The sequence below is a fragment of the Hippopotamus amphibius genome, chromosome 8 (genome assembly GCF_030028045.1).
Source record: "Hippopotamus amphibius kiboko isolate mHipAmp2 chromosome 8, mHipAmp2.hap2, whole genome shotgun sequence".
Lineage (NCBI taxonomy): Eukaryota > Metazoa > Chordata > Mammalia > Artiodactyla > Hippopotamidae > Hippopotamus > Hippopotamus amphibius.
In genome coordinates this window covers 73,094,432-73,111,028 of record NC_080193.1, presented here as the reverse complement: position 1 = coordinate 73,111,028, position 16,597 = coordinate 73,094,432, and the positions used below count along the sequence as shown (strand labels likewise).

General features: G+C 47.9%; 1 protein-coding gene across 4 annotated transcripts in view; it reads right to left on the bottom strand.

The window, feature by feature from the left end:
* The window catches only part of IQCA1 (IQ motif containing with AAA domain 1), a 169,333-nt gene that overhangs the window by 69,116 nt on the left and 83,620 nt on the right, over window positions 1-16,597 (bottom strand). For 2 of the 4 annotated variants that reach the window (XR_009055021.1, XM_057744334.1), the window contains exons 9-11: window positions 11,583-11,661; window positions 3,849-3,955; window positions 3,587-3,685 (exon numbers count right to left, since the gene is read on the bottom strand). Coding sequence is in view for 3 of the 4 variants with exons in the window: in XM_057744334.1 (XP_057600317.1) it covers window positions 3,587-3,685; window positions 3,849-3,955; window positions 11,583-11,661 (285 nt within the window). In the remaining variant the exon portion in view is untranslated. The remainder of the gene's footprint in view (window positions 1-3,586; window positions 3,686-3,848; window positions 3,956-11,582; window positions 11,662-16,597) is intronic. The other 2 variants (XM_057744335.1, XM_057744336.1) reach the window with 2 other exon arrangements.

The window sequence follows — 16,597 nt, the reverse complement described above, 5'->3', positions numbered from 1 at the left end:
GTTCATTTGTTTCTTTTAAAAGCAGATTCTAAATTTCTATTTAAATACAGCATATTTTTTTTCATTTATATATGCTAGCACTCTGGGGAATGCAAAAAATAGAGCCAGTCAAGAATTTTATCCTCAAGGAGCTTCACGGCCACTTCAGGAATTCCTATGTCCTTAAACTGTTTTTGTGATTAGAACAAGAGAGGAACTTGAGACAGAGAGATGGCCTCTGAGAGACAGGGCCTCATTCAGTGATGTCATAATGGGGGTGACAGCACATCTAGGGTTGATTCACAGTCCTGCATATCTGGAAACTTGTTTTTGTCAGTACAGACTCTTTGTCTGTCTTGTTCTCTCTTGTATCTCAAATGCCTTGAACTGTACCTGGCATTTAGTGCTCAATAAATACTAATTAAATGAAACAATTATTGAAGACGATCTGTCCCCCAAGATCTGATTTTGGATCTCTAAATCACAAGAGAAGGTGGAACAGACTGCAATGTAAGTAGATTAAATTATAATGTGAAATATAATTGCCAAGGGAAACAGATTCTGTAGCCTTCTCTCTGGTAAGGAAATGAACATGAAACCACAATAACTCATCAGAAGGTTGCTTGTTGAGTATAGAATAAGCAAAGGAGGTGGCTGGATGCTCTGAATTGCTACTGATGCAATACTGTGACATCTTGAGGCACTTATTTAGCCTATGGGGTCAATCTGCATAGGATCTAGATTTGATGAATTAATTCATTCAATAATATGTGCTGAGGACTTGCTATGTGCCAGAAAAGGTTCCAACAGTGAGTAGAAAAGACAGTCACATAGTCTCTGGGCTCATGGCCCTTCAGTAGATTTGGAAAGGCAGATACTAACAAAATGATCTAACCAGTAAATATAACACTAAAACTGTGATAAAGCACCAGGAATACATAGTACATAGTATCAAGTGTATGTAGAGCAAACAGACTTACTCTGGAGGTCCTAGAAGGCTCTCCTGAGGAAGAGGGGCTTGGACTGAGATCCTAGGGAAGAGTACAGATTAACTACGCTTGGGATTGAGGGTGTGAGAGTACAGACAGTTCTTGAGAGAACAGCATATGCAAAGGCCCTGTGGTGGGAGGGAGCACAATGTGTTTGAGGGACAAAGAGGAAGGTCAGGGTGCTGGAGTGTAGCCAGGGAGGGAGAGGTAGGTGATGAGCCTGAAGAAGAGGACACTGTCGAGGTTGGTCATGGCCTTGTAGGCCTGGCAGAAGATTGTCATCTTTATCCTTGGGGGAATTGGGGTGTTATTGAAGGGTTTCAGCATGGAATGCTAAGGTCATGTTTATATTTCTAAAGGAGCACTCAGGCTGCTATATAATCTCTGACCAAGTCACTTTCTCTGGATAATGCTGGAATAATACTGCCATATTCTATCCATCTGAGTCTTTTTTCATGCTCAAGTTTTCCCATTCCTCTTCTGCTAATGGTCTTCTTAAAGAGGGGATTTAGTATAGCTAATTAAGTTTCAGCTTATGAAATTAAATCATATATATGTCTCCCAAGGTCACCTGGATTGGAATTTTGAGAACTCAAAACTCTACAGTTACACAATTACCATCAAGCTATTGGGGTACCCTGACTGCATCTACTGTGTGTTCAACCAGTTTAATTCCAAGAGGGAAATTCACAGCGACCCCACCCTGTGACATATCATGAGTTCGGATATGGTAAGGGCAGACACGAGGCTGTAAGGAGTGAGAGGGGGCAGCAGTACACTTGGGCCAGACAGATGATCAGCTGTTGGGTAAGAGGAGGAAGCCTGTTCTCAGCTGGAGGGGCACAGTCACCTCCTGTCTTCATTTCCTGTTTTGTTTGGCTTGATTTCTACATTCAGTCAATAAAGCATCACTTTTTGAAGACAGGAAATTCATTAATAGGGTCACCAGGTAGCATAAACAGGTGCTCTCACCTATTGATGAGGGAATAGCCTACAGAGAACCCTCATCAGCCTACAGTGATGGAGCCTCAGAAGAGGCCCACGAAGGACATTTGGAGTCAGAGTTAGACTGTAAAACTATAAACTGTAAAATCAACACAAAAGGTATCGGGATAGAGCCACTGTAAAGACATCATACAGCCACTGGGCTGGCAAAACTAGTCACTAATGCAGCAGGGAGTGTGACAAACTCTGAGAGCATGCATGAGTCCCAGGAAGGGTTGATGGGCCATGGAAACTCAAGAAAGCCTTCAAAGGGCAAAGGCTGCCCGCACCCCTGCCAGCTCCTCTGCCTGGAGCATCCTGGATCAAAATGGACCACATTCACAACACTTCTGACACCAGATATACGGGGGTTTCCCCCACCAAGCAATTTTCTGCAACACCAGCTGGGGGGCCCTACAATGTAATTCAATTCTGACACTGTCTACCTGTAGATAAAGTCAGATCCCACAGGTTCAGGGTGATGTTCCACCAGACTGCTCCCACTTCCCACTTCAGATGCCAGTCTCCAAGTCCAGGTTGTCACCTGTGTTTCTGACCAACTGGTTGTAAATCCTGGGTTCCCACAAACTCCTCCTCAGGTTGGATTAATCTGTTAGAGTAGCTCACAGAACTCAGGGAAACATTGACATCTACCAGTTGATTAAAGGATATGGCAACAGATACAGAAGAACAACCAGATGAAGAGGTGTGTAGGGCAAGGTCTGGGAGGGTCCTGAATGCAGGAGCTTCTGCCCCTGTGAAGTTGGGGTGCATCACCCTCCCGGTATGTGGATGTGTTCACCCACCCGGAAACTCTCCAAACCTCACTATTTTTGGGGTTTAATGGCAGCTTCCTCATGTGGGCTTGATCAGGTATTAACTCCATTTCCAGCTCTTCTCCCCTCTCTAGAGGACGGGAGTGGGGGAAGCTGAGAATTCCAGGCTTCTACTCAAGGCTCGGTCTTCCCTGCAACCAGCCCGCACCCGGGAGCTGTGCAGGTATCCACCCAGCACTGCCTCACAGTAACAAAAGATGCTTCCAGTGTGCTCATCCTTTAGGAATGTACAAGGGTTCTAGGAGCTCCCTGCCAACTGCCAGGGGCAGGGACCACACATGTGTTTTCTATTATCACACAGGACCCTAACACATGAATATCGAATACTGGGATCCAACTGGCTGCTCTAAACCACTGTGAGACGGATGGGTGGCAACTTAAAATTCAATTCATCGCATTCCCTGACTCACAGAGAACCTACTGATTGGCACCGGCCTCCCTTACAGACAGATCTACAGGGAGAGACGGGAGGGCATCTGAGGCACACGCCCCAGCTCATCCAGTAATTCTCATCCTACCTGCGGGGCTTGGGTACCACGGAGCTGCAGTGATGGTGGTGGGGAGGTTATTCCCAGACTGTTGGATTTATCCCTTTTATGAGCCCACAACCCTGAGGGCTAAATGGTGGATGGAGGTAAGTGCATCAAAGGCAGGCACGTTTCCTGGCAAAGCAGCCTGGGGCAGCCCGGGTTCGAGGGCAGCATGCCTGGACAGGCCACCGGCCGTGGGGGCCGGGCTCCTGGCTCCTGGTCACAGTTTGGATCTGCCCTCTGCCTCCCGTGTGCAAGCACCACTCACCTTTTTACCTTTCTTCCTTCCTGTTTTGACTGACAATTCCTTCTCTCTGTTTACAGCTAGTTTTAAGTTTTTTAGTTCCTGTCTCATCAGCTCGTCAACCTAGGTGAATACAAAAGACGCTACATTTAGATGACTTGCATGCCTTGTGTTTTCTTTGTGAAGTTAAAAGTAGCTTAAAGTCCGGGTAGGTTATTAACAGGAAGCTGTAACAAAGCACTGCAGTGAATGACTTACTAAGACTACAACATAAAAGCAGGTTTACCTGCACCCTGATCTCTGACTCTAGTTCTTTCCGTTTGTCCTCCTTGATCAGTTCAGGATCGTAGTTCTGTGGGAAATTCCACGATTCATCTTGATTCTTCCACAGGTCTGTACTCCAGAAGGATAAAGAAAGAGAAAGTGAAATTTTTTTCAGCTTAAAGACTAACGAATGCAGTTTTGTGAGATATAACACAAGCTCCATTTTCTACCCTATGTCCTTCTCTTCCACTTCCCAAACAGATGAATTGTGCCTGTATAACATCTAAAAAATAAAGAAGAAAACTGCTAATGTGAAAAGATCCAATAAAAAAGTATGAAACAAACAGTATTCATCCATATGATTATAAACATGTCAAAATAATGTTAATTGTGGTATATCGATACAATTATAGGTGACTGTTTTTATAATATGTTTTACATTAATTTTATTATTCAAATGATTCACTACAATAGGAGAGATTTTGTTGCTAGTTGAACTTACTAGTGACTTACCCTGGCCTCTATTAAAAGCCAACATTGAACACTCAAGTACCCATTACTCACCCTTAATTCAACAGCTGTATTTTTGTATTACTTTTTGGATGTTTTTGAAATCATACACATTTTACATTTCCCTTTGCCTTACCCTGGCAGTTAGAAGGATGGTTGGAAAAATGTGACCCTAGAGGAAATAAGGGTAATTTTGTATCACTGGAATAAATGGAAATAAGCTGTTTTCTCAGAAGGGGAATTCCAAATGTGCACAGAAGTGTAGATCACTGGGTCCTGGCCATGGGACTGGGGGATCTCCCAGGGCAGACAGGAGTTGTCTGTTTGGGAAATGAGATCTTTTCCTTGAATTTGTGTTCAGAAGGTGATGGAAAACATGCTGGAACCAGATCTGCAACCACCACCCAGCTGGGCCTCTTCACTGGGAACTCATCCCTGGAGCACTGATGCTGTTCAACTTGGGGAGGCAACTGATGCCATGGGGCCCAGGCGGGGGCTTCCCCACCTCCATCCATCTGACATCAGACCATGGCTTGGGAAGAAAGTGGGTTGTGCGGGGCCTGAACGACAGGTGGTGAGTGGCGGGACGGAAACTTCTCAAGCACAGCCTCCCCTACGAGCACCCACAGGGTTCTGAGACTGGCCGGGACTATGTCCCCCGACACAGCTGACCAACAGGCAGGGAGTGGCGCTCACGCTCAACACGTATCGGACAGTTACAGTCGCAGGCAGGCGGGTGCACAGGCAGCAAGAGGTGGCAACCGTGAAGGTGCAGGGCAGAGAAGATGCTTGGAGAGTCAAGTAAGCAAACAGACGAGCACGAGGGTGGGATCTCTACGTAAATCACGGAGGCAGGGGATGAGCAGAAGCTACGAGAAAGGAGGGGGAGAGGACAAGACGTGGTGCGAGCTGGCAGATCCTGGGGAGGCGGAGCAAAGGGCGATGAGATGCAGATGCAGATGCACAAGAACCGGTGACGGGGCAAGCGCATCTCCCCAAGGCCTCGGCCAGATGGAATCCCCGTCAGGTGGATCCCCATCCTACCGCCTTCCAGCTGCTGGTCTCACGGTCTTCCCTCTATCAACAACCTCCACCTCCCGAGGGGCGAGGAACCAGGCAGCACAGTGGCTGCTCTAAAAACACTTGTGCCCAGAGAGCACATGCAGGTCCTCGAAGTGGGAGTGACGGATGCCGAGGATCAGTGGGCCTGTCCTCTTAGAGGGATCCGAGTCAGGACCCCGCAGGACACAAGTGGAACAGGACAGGACTTGGGTACGCAACTTCCAGTTTTCCAGAAGTGTGGGTGGGGTCCGCAAGCCACAGGCTGGAGACCCTGACGCTGCTGCCAGAGGCTGGCGTGGAGATTTCTGGAAGCGGAAAGGGTCATCACAAGCTGCTGGACACACACAGGCCAGGTGGGCCCGGCTCCCTCCATGGACAGCTGGCTGGGCAGAGGGGTCAGGCTGTCTGCATTCGAGGCCCGGCAAGGGCTCTCGGGCTCAGTGGCCTCCCACCAGCCAACCGAGGGCAGTGTGGCCTGAATGGGGCCAATCTTTGGCTGGTCACAGCCTGTGCTGGGAAGGTAGGAAGGAGAAATCTACAGGTGATGCAGTTTCAGGGGCAGATTTTTGAAAATAAGGATGATGAAAGTACCCAAATCTTTTCTAGGGTGGCTACTGCGGATTTATAAGAAATAGACAAGAAATACATCATAGAGGGGATAAAACTTTCATAGAATTGACTCACCCACACACCTTTCCCCGGCACGGCGGCTACGCAAGAGGTGGTCCAGCCACTGGGGCTCAGACAACGGGACGGGATGATGGGGCAGGAGCAGTTTGGGGCTGTGCCTCCTTGGATGCCTGTCTGAGGGCAACCTCAGAGGTGAGGGTCAAAGTTCAAGGGGAATCATCACCCCGATGGGGCAGGTATTTAGCCTGGGACTGAAGTGTGAACGCCAAGGGGCAGAAGACCCAAAAAAGGCTGATGGGGACCACGTGTGACAGGGATGGGCATACAGGAAATGGCTGGAAAGCTGGGCCCAAACTTTCATTATTTTAAATAATCATTTCCATGTTGAGTGCCAGCGGGAGAGGTCTAATCTGTTCATCAGAGTCAGCGCAAGAAAAATATGCATTGGCCACGGTGTGCATATCATCCCATCGATGTGGAAAAATGATGTAAGTCATAAATATTTGAGTGTTTCTTCTTTGGCCTGAAACGCCCCCTAGAAGGGGGATTCTGAGATGAGCTTGTAGGTGTGAGGACAAGAAGGTACAGCTAGTTCATGGGCGTGAAGGCAACTGCTCCTTCTCTGTACATTTTCTGAAATTTACATAAGATTCAACTGTGGAAAACTCTGAAATGTAGGAATAATATAATGCTTCTTTTTATGGTTTAAAATAGTAAGTTTTCTCCCTTGAAAATACTATAACTGTGTTAAAACGTGCTATTTGCCAATAACAACTCTTTTCTAATGGATTTTCCCCTTGGATGATGACTAAACCTTCTCTCACAGCAAAACCCACCTGTTTCACTAAGATCTTTTAGAGCAAAACTGCTTTGTTATTTAAAGGAAGCTACTTTACTTTTTCACGGGATAGATTTAGAAGGACCAGGAAGCAATGCATTTCATAATAAAAGGAACATGGAACATTCAACAGAAAAGAAGACAAGACGTGGTTATTTATGTAAAAGCAAGGGCACCTTGTGACATTCGCATTCTGGAGCTGTAACTATTTTACAGATAAAGCAGTTCAGAGCAGCCTTTGCCAGTTTCACCTCTTGTTGACGTCGATGGACCTAGTTTTCCACTGCAACTTTGCTTTTCTCATGACACTTTAGCACAGGGCACTTCTCAATCCGCTCAAGAATTTCATGGACATTTCTAAATGCAGGAAGCTATTCATGGCTCTCAAAGGAAAACAACTCCCTGCTCTTTCCTACAGCAGAGAAAGAGCTTTTATCCCAGAATGGGGAAAGCAGGGCTGAGACAGTATTCACACGTTGAGGGATGACAGAGGAGGGAGCTTTATCTCAGTGATTAAAATGCTAATGTTTCATTTGAGAGGAAAAACTTTTGATTTTTACGAAAAGAATTCTCAGATGAAAACATTTAATTTCTGTAAGTTACCGAAGACCTGGCACGTAACACATCAAATGCCCCAATAGCCAACTAGGAAAATCACGCTTCACGTTTCCTGCTCCTGAGTGGCTTGTGTTTTCTTAGCCTTCATGGAAACAGATATTACACACAAGGCATGGGTCGTTTCAAGAGCTTTCTTGGGAGGGTTTGCAGGCTTCCCGTGGGAACATTAAATATCCCCCAGATTAATTTCTGTTTTTATCAAAATAATGCATGCACCTTATTTTAAAGTCAGAGTATGAAAAACAGTATAATAAAAAACTCTGCCTTCCAGTTACACCATCCAATGGCATTTATTCCTATATTCATTCATTCAAAAATGCATTGAATAGATTCAAATTTATTTGTAAATCTGATTTATTCATAAAGTATGAAATTCATGCCCTAGCCTCGTGGATGTGGTGCCTCCCTTGCGGGGAGACAGCAAACAGACACACGGAAGTCAGGGAGCTGAGTAAAGTGGGGTCAGGGTAGGCGCAGGCGAGGCGGGAGACTGGTACCCCACATGGGTCTCCAGGAAGGCCTGAAGGGACAAGCATTCCAGGCAAAGGGAACAGAAAATACGACAGCCCCGAGGTGGGAGTGTGAGCAGCTAGTGGGAGGAAGAGCACAGGGCCCACGGGAGGGGGTTGTGAAGCGGTCTAGCTTCACGAGGGCTCTTCTAGCTGTTTCTCTGGTCCTCTCCTAATGTCTGATAACACGCTTACACCACAGTTTCTTGATTCGTCAGTTTCAGACGTGAGCTCCGGACTCTCTTAAGGTAGGTGAGGATTTTGCTCTCTCCCACTTTTCTTTCTTTCTCCACTTGCTACATCAGAGGCCAAGAGAGCCAGGCCTTCCAAATCCTGAGTGTGAGTGCAAGACAATATTGAGATGTACCCAGCACCTCAAACTCCCCCTCCTCCCCCAGCTGCCCCTTTCAGGACACCCTGGAGCACAGGCTCCACCACAGTGAGAGAGTAACAGCAAAATGAAGGGGTGACAGTCAGGAAAGGCAAAGGAAGCCCCAAGGAGAACAGCTGGCAGGGCTCCAGAAGGGAGGTCGTCAGAAGAAAAGGAGCTGGCCAATCACCTGATGCGTTCGAAGGCCTGGAAAATTATCTCCAAGGCCGGTGACAGACACGCAGAATATGAAACAAGAGACTGTGTAGAGATCAGTACGTAACATCACGTGACAAATGGCAGCTCTTCTCTTGGACACAGCCCTGAATTCTGGGGGACCGCAGCCAGGCCTGTGGCTCTGCAGCGTGGACCACTGTGATTCCTGGCTGATGCCTCGGGGGTGGCTGCAGCCAGCCTAACAAGCCACCCAACCTGTGCCACGGTCCCCACTCATCCTCTGCCACATCCCCTGGTGTGTCCTGAGCCTGCTGGTGGCACATGCCAGCTTCGTATCTCCAGGCTGGCATTGCACCTGCACACTGGAGGCCACCAATGTTTGCTGAGTGAATACATAAGTGAATGGATGTTTCCAGAGTGAATGCTTGGCACCATTGTTCATTAAAGAGCTGACATTCTTATGTCGGTGGGAATGTAAGTTGGTGCAGCCACTACGGAGAACAGCGTGGAGGTTCCTCAGAAAACTAAAAATGGAATTACCATATGATCCAGTAATTCCACTCCTGGCCATATATCCAGACAAAACTATAATTTGAAAAGATACATGCACCCCAATGTTCATTGCAGCACTATTTACAATAGCCAAGATATGGAAACAACCTAAATGTCCACTGACAGATGAATGGATAAAGATGAGGTACATATATACAATGGAATACTACTCAGCCATAAAAAAGAATGAAATAATGCCATTTGCAGCTACATGGATGGACCTAGAGATTATCATACGGAGTGAAGTGAGTCAGAAAGAGAAAGACAAATACCACATGATATCACTTATGTGTGGAATCTAAAATATGACACAAATGAACTAATCTTTGAGAGAGAAACAGACTCACAGACATAGGGAACAGACTTGTGGTTGCCAAGGCGGGGGAGGGATGGACTGGCAGTTGGGGATTAGCAGATGCAAACTAGTATACAGGATGGATAAACAGCAAGGTCCTACTGTGCAGCACAGAGAACTATATTCAATATCCTGGGATAGACCATAATGGAAAAGAAAAAGAAAGAGTTGATATTCTCAACTTGAATGAAGGCAGGTCTTCTATCAGTATCTGCTGATCAGGGGTAAGTGATGTTCTCCTCTCCTGGTTGTTGTAAAGATAAGTGAGATGGGCATGAAAACACAAAGCCTTCCATGTCTTGGGCACCTAATCAATGTTAATTTACCCTTTGACCTCCTTCCTCCCCAGTTAAAGCAGTCGCCAAATCCTGCCGAGGTCATCCTATCCCTGTGCTTCTGCCTTCGTTCAGCATCTCAGGCAGAGCAGGGTCCTTGCCACCGGCGGTAAGTGACAGAATTTCAGGAGGTACACGGACATTCTTTTCTTTTCTTTTTTTTTTTTTTTTGGCTGTGTGGCATATGGGATCTTACTTCCCTGACTGGGGATCAAACCTGGACTGCTGGCGTAAGTCCACAGACATTCTTATTTTATAGAACCAGCATATAAAACCTGCAACAACTTTGATATAGTTGCTGAGGATGAAGCTCAATTAATTGGGGTAAAAACTGTGAATCATTAAAAATAGATATTAAGTAAGTAATAGTACCAGTGATGTCCAGGTAAGACCAGAATTAGGAAGGAGGCACACCTGTGACTGAAGTCTGGAAATATTCTACTTCACACCCTTATTGCATTTTTCAGGAATTTCCAAATAACACTAATGACCAGGGTCTCCTTGGCAGGTCATTCTGTGTTGGGATTTATATCGAGGGTGGAGTAGAACCAAAAGAACTGGGTAAACATTCCAGTAACTTGTAATGAGAATATCTCAAAGGCCAATTCATACACTTGCTGAATGAGCCAGATTACACTCTGCTAAGTAGGCCAAACACGGGACAAAAGAATTAGGTGTCAGTGTTCAGGCACACGTCTTAGTCTAATAGGATTAAAACATTTTACTGTACATACGGCACTGATTTTCTTAATTTAAACAATCCAGGGAAAATCCTTCTTCCCTTTCATTCCTAGCAAGAGACTGTTCAGCTGGAGCCTTAAGGGTTTAAAACAGAATAGAGGTTTAGATTATGTTCTCATCTTGCTCTTTTACCAGCTATGTGCCTTGAAGCCACCCAAAGGAAATTTATTTTATTTTACTTTATTTTACTTTTAAGCTCTTTATTGGCGTATAATTGCTTTACACTGTTGTGCCAGTTTCTGCTGTACAACAAAGTGAATCAGCTGTATTTATACACATATCCCCATATCCCCTCCCTCCTGCAACTCCTTCCCACCCTCCCTATCTCACCCCTCTAAGTCATCACCAATCATTGAGTTGATCTCCCTGTGTTATGTAGCAGCTTCCCACTAGCCATCTATTTTATCTGGTGGTGTATAAAAAAAGTAAAAATAGAACTACCATATGACTCAGCAATCCCACTACTGGGCATATACCCTGAGAAAACCATAATCCAAAAAGATACATGTACCACAATGTTCATTGCAGCACTATTTACAATAGCTAGGACATAGAAGCAACCTAAATGCCCATCAACAGATGAATGGATAAAGAAGATGTGGTACATATATACAATGGAATATTACTCAGCCATAAAAAGGAATGAATTTGAGTTATCTGTAGTGAGGTGGATGGACCTAGAGCCTGTTATACATAGTGAAGTAAGCCAGAAAGAGAAAAACAAATTCCGTTTGCTAACATATATATATGGAATCTAAAATATGGTATTGCTGAACCTAGTGACAGGGCAAGAGTAAAGATGCAGATACAGAGAACGGACTTGAGGACATGGGGCGGGAGGGGATGGGCGAAAAGGAAGCTGGGGTGAAATGAGAGAGTAGCACTGGCATATATACACCACCAAGGGAATTTTAAAAGAGAGATGGACAGATGGTCTTGGCTGTGAACTGCATGTTTGCAACCTCTTGTGATGGGCACCAAATTCTACCCAGCAGAGGCTGAGGCCACAATGGGTGGACAGGGACACCTCAGTCACCATGCCTATTCTGCTAAACTGACCTTTGTATACGTTATTTCCTTCCTCCATTGTATGAAGAAAAACACTCGGTGACATTTTCCACCCCTCATCTTCTTCCTGCTAAAGCAGAATAGTACACTCATTACTTACAGGCATAGTTTATCTGTTGTGATCAGACAGTAAAAGGTGCATAACTCTTGGCTGTTGTGACTGTGGAAAAGCACAGACTCTTTTCTGGTTTATGGGGCGAAGGTCCAGCCCCTCATCTGTCCACCTGGGCAGTTTCCCTGCTGACCAGTCTGAGCAGGAAGTGCTGTGTCCATTGACCAGGGCGGGGATGGTCTGGATACCTACCGCAGCCTGCGGGCTCAGTGAGAGGCTATCCTGACTCAGTCGCCTCCCTGGGGTATCCATCCTGAGTCTGGTCCTGTCCACTGATGCTCTGCTCCTTCCTGGCTCCAAAAGCTGATGCCCACCTAAGTCCTGCCACCTCCTTCACCATGTTCCTGTGACCAAGCTTCGCTGTCTGTGTTCTGCTCTGCCACTTGTCAGGTCGCGGCTTCTAGGAGCACCCGGGCTGTTCCTTTCTTTGCTTGCCTGTCCCCTCCCTGGGCCAGAAAGCCAGTCCTGAGCCCCAGACTGAGCTGGAGGTCCTACCGGCCTCCCTGCCCTAGGCCCCCACTGCAGAGAGAGCCCGGCCATGCCATCCTTGGTCCCTGCTTTCTCTGTGCAGCCAGACTGGAGGTGCAGGGACACTGATCACTGCAGGCGGAGGAGGCTCTGCCCCGACCCCCAGCAGAAGCCCCCTCTGCCCTACATCAACAGGGCCTGGCTGTTCCCAATCTTGGAGAACCAGACCTTGCAAAGCCCATCTAACACTTCTGGGCAATGATGTTTATACCGTATTAAGAGCCACACGCCCGATGACATGGTTATTGTCGCCCCACAAAGGGCAAAAGGAAGGATGCTTGTCTACATTATGTCCCTGAGGAGTCTTCCAAAGCCCTCGATGTGCTCTCTGTACAGCCGGGAGGAGGAGCAGCAGTAAGGTGGTGAGCATCTCTGGTGAGTCTGGGCACAGGACATGCCCCCAGGCGCCACATGCTGTGGTTGGCCAGTGCCCGTGTACCAGATCCTTACCTACCTCTCCTCCCCTACTCCACGTGGCAGTCGGGAAGACACATGAAACGAGAGCTCACAAGAGTGGTGAGAGCTCCCAGGAGGAAGTCAGGGTGGTGGGAGGACTCTCACTCCCTGGCGGGGCGGGGGGTGGGGGGCGTCACGGAAGACCTGCCTGAACCACAGCTCATGAAATATACAGTGGCTGCGGCAGCCACGTCAGGAGGCCACCCGCCTGGCAGAACCTGGGAGAGAACCTGGGCCCAGAAATCCAGGGCGCTCCAAGCCTATGGAGCAATTAACCCACCTTCCAGGACCCGAAGGAGATCAAAGCTCACAAGGGAAGGAGCCCCACCCACACCCACGGCCCAGGACACCCAGTCATTCGAGAAAAATCAGCCAGAGAAGCAAGAAGACCAGTATTGAAAAAAGGCATGCCTTGGAGGAAAGAAATCATTCGTGGACAGAAGGGGCATCTGAAATAGCTAATTCGTGTCCTCAGAGACATTACTCATCTCTCTCCAGGCCTCTCTCTCCAGGTGTCGCTAAGCACTCACAGATCTTTTGTATCTTTTAGTCAATGCGTTGCTGACAGACATGTTGTCACTCTTTTGGTTTTGGATACTCAGATCGTCCTCTATTTGGCCTCTGGGAGCCCCCATAGGTGATGAGTGTGTTGCCTTCATGAGTAAAGGCAGAGAGGGAGGGGGAGGAGGATGGGGAGGGGGAGGAAGAGAAGGAGGGGGAAGAGATAGGGGAAGAGGGAGAGGAGGGGGGGAGGAGGTGAAGGAGGATGGGCATGGGGGGATGAGGAGGATGAGGGGAGGAAGATGGGGATGGGGGGATGAGGAGGATGAGAGGTGAAGGAGGATGGGCATGGGGGGATGAGGAGGATGAGGTGAAGGAGGATGGGGATGGGGGGATGAGGAGGATGAGGGGAGGAGGATGGGCATGGGGGGATGAAGAGGATGAGGGGAGGAGGATGGGGATGGGGGGATGAGGAGGATAAGAGGTGAAGGAGGATGGGCATGGGGGGATGTGGAGGATGAGGTGAAGGAGGATGGGCATGGGGGGACGAGGAGGATGAGGGGAGGAGGATGGGGATGGGAGGATGAGGAGGATGAGGGGAGGAGGATGGGAATGGGGGGATGAGGAGGATGAGGGGAGGAGGAGGAGGAGGAGAGGGAGGAGTTGGGGGCAGAGTGAGGGGAAGGGGAGAGGAAGGAGTACTGCTCCAGGGAAGGGAGCACAGTGGAAGTGCTTTCGGCAGAGGGACCAGTCCCTGTGAGTCTGTGCTGGAAGGCCATGTTGCCTTTGGTAACTGGAAGTTAGTAGGGCAGGGGTGTATGGAACAGGGCCAAGCAGACAGACAGGAGGCTGGGAGACAGAGGGGATTGACTTGGGAAAGCCCATGAGCCGTGTTCTTCAGAGAATGTGAACTTGGTGTGAGAGCAGGGCAGCCACCTGGGGCAGCAGGAGCCTGGAGTGTATGAATCTGCTTGTCGGGACAGGACTCCGGCCGGAGCAGGGGAACAGGTCGGCGGGGCTAGAAAATTCTTCTTAGGTCCGAGGCAAATGTTCCTCCCAGGTCAAAAAGACTCTCCCCTCGCTCAGTAGGATTTGCTTCTCCTTCCTGGCGCCTGTTTCTCTGTGCAGATTATTGGCTATTTGTGTGCCTGTCTTAACTGCTCTCTTGGGCTGGGGGGCCCCGTGAAGGAGGATTCCATCCTGCTGATGTTCAGTACCCTGTATGGAACCAGCATCAGGCTTGTTCCCTAAACAGGTGTTCAACGCATGTAAGGAAAAACAAGATTTATACATTTATTTGTACAGCTTTATCTCTGTAATAAATATCAAGTTCTCAGGGGAGCAAAACACTGTTAAGACCAGTTTTGGAAACATCTGATCCTGACTGCACAGAATGACAGCAGACGTTAGCAGGTCCCATGACTTTCCACATGGTAATGACAGAACTGGCCATCACAGGAGACACCTTTTAACCAGAGAAAGCACGATGGAACACGTCTGCTTTCCTTTTTAGAGAAATTTCTTCTTTGGTCAATGGTTTATTGCATGTATCCTTTCCTCTGGTTGCTGTTTTAAACTTTTAACATTTTGCTCATTTTGACAATTACTGGGAGAGAGAAATTCCTTAAGGAGGTTTTTACCCTCTTAACGCCAAAGTCACTTTTTTTTCCTGAATCTTTCACCGTGAAGTACACTTGCATCTGTCATCTGCCTGCCTTGACCAACATCCCTTTCTGATGGAAACTTCTCAGCCATGCCTCCCAGTTCAGCCAAGTGGCTGGAGAGTGTTCTAAACAGAGAGACGCGTCATTCCAGGAGTAGCCTGACCCCAAGGAGCTGGACTGGCCACACTGGCTCTCCCTGGACTGGGGTGGGAACACACAGGTGGCCCGGCCAGCTGGCAGCAAGGTGAGAATGTGGGTCCCAGCCACCACACTGTAACAGGGAAGAGTCAGATCTGACTCCAGGTTGGATCTGTTTCTTTTACTTTAACCTTTACTTCCCGTTGCTTTTGTTCACTAAAAGGATACTGTCTATACATAATGGCCTGCCTCGGGGAACTCTGCCCCTCTGCCTGAATGTTAAACCAAAGTGCCTTTGTTCAGGGAAGCCTCCTGACCCAGTGCACCTGTGGATGGCTGCAAGAAAGAAGAAATGAACACATCTGCTCCCCAAAGCTGGCCATTCCAGGGGACATTTGCAAAACTCATGGCCTTTTTACTTTACTTCCTCATCTCCTCCCCGTCTCTGTGCTGTAAAAGAAACTGGCATCCAAACCCCGAGCAGGTGTTTCTTTTGAGACACTAGTTTGTCTTCTTCTCAGCCTGCTGGCTTTCTGAAAAGAGTCGTATTCCTTGCCTCAACCCCTCGTCTCTGATGTATTGGCCTGTTGCGTGGTGAGCAGAGTGAGCTTGGACTTGGTAACAATGCTGCCTTCTTTAGAGAAGGGGGTGGACAGAGGAGCTGGTGGGGGTGGACCTGGGTCCTGCAACTCCCGGCTCCAGCCCACGCCTGCCAGGCTTCGTGGTGGTGAGCCCTCCATGCGCCCGGGCTCCCTCATCATCAGCTGAGCTAAGCGAGCTGGTGCGGTTACCCTGCAGACCCAGCGAGTCCCAACGAGAAACAGGGTCTTAGATATGTCCAGCCTCTCCATTCATTCAGCAAGGTTGTGAATATCACTGAGGATCTGCTCTGTGCAGACACCAGCCAGGGATGTCCGGAGAGGCGGGGGCTGGCTTACCCGGGCTCCTCCTGCGAACTAACAACAGAGCCACGTTTCATGTGTGGCAAAAATGCTTACGTACTGTATACAAGACACGACTGCAACAATGCGATGAAACTTTTAAAAATCAAAGGAAATAATCAGCTGCATCACCATCACCTTTATCCAATGAACCGTTCATTTTTCTTTTTCCTTATTTATATACACAGGCAGTAGCTGTCTGTTACAGCATGATTCTAATGATAAATAAGTTTTGCCAGCTGAGTAGGTGAAACATAGTATTAACTTTTAATTTATATTCCTTCATTTGGTGCCACTGAACTTTATTTCGTCTTGAGGTTCTTTTTGGAGGGGGGCTTGTCTACCAACGTTATGACCTTATCTTGTCTACTTATAAGCATTTCCTGAGCACTTACTGTTTGGGGAAATTTCTAGGTGCTGGGGCTGTAAGGCTGCATCCTTCAGGCTCTTCCTCTGGGACCTGCCTCTGGGATCTCCTGTCCTGGGATTCTCAGGGTCTCACTGACCATACCCAAGGTATGGGACCCCCTTTATGTCACACCACAGTCCTTCTTCCTGATATCTGCCAGTATCACCTCTTACTAGGTGGCTCCTGGGTCCTGAACTTCCCTGTGACTGTCAGATACATGTGTTCCCCCATGGAAACTGGGGTCGCCTTCCCATCCC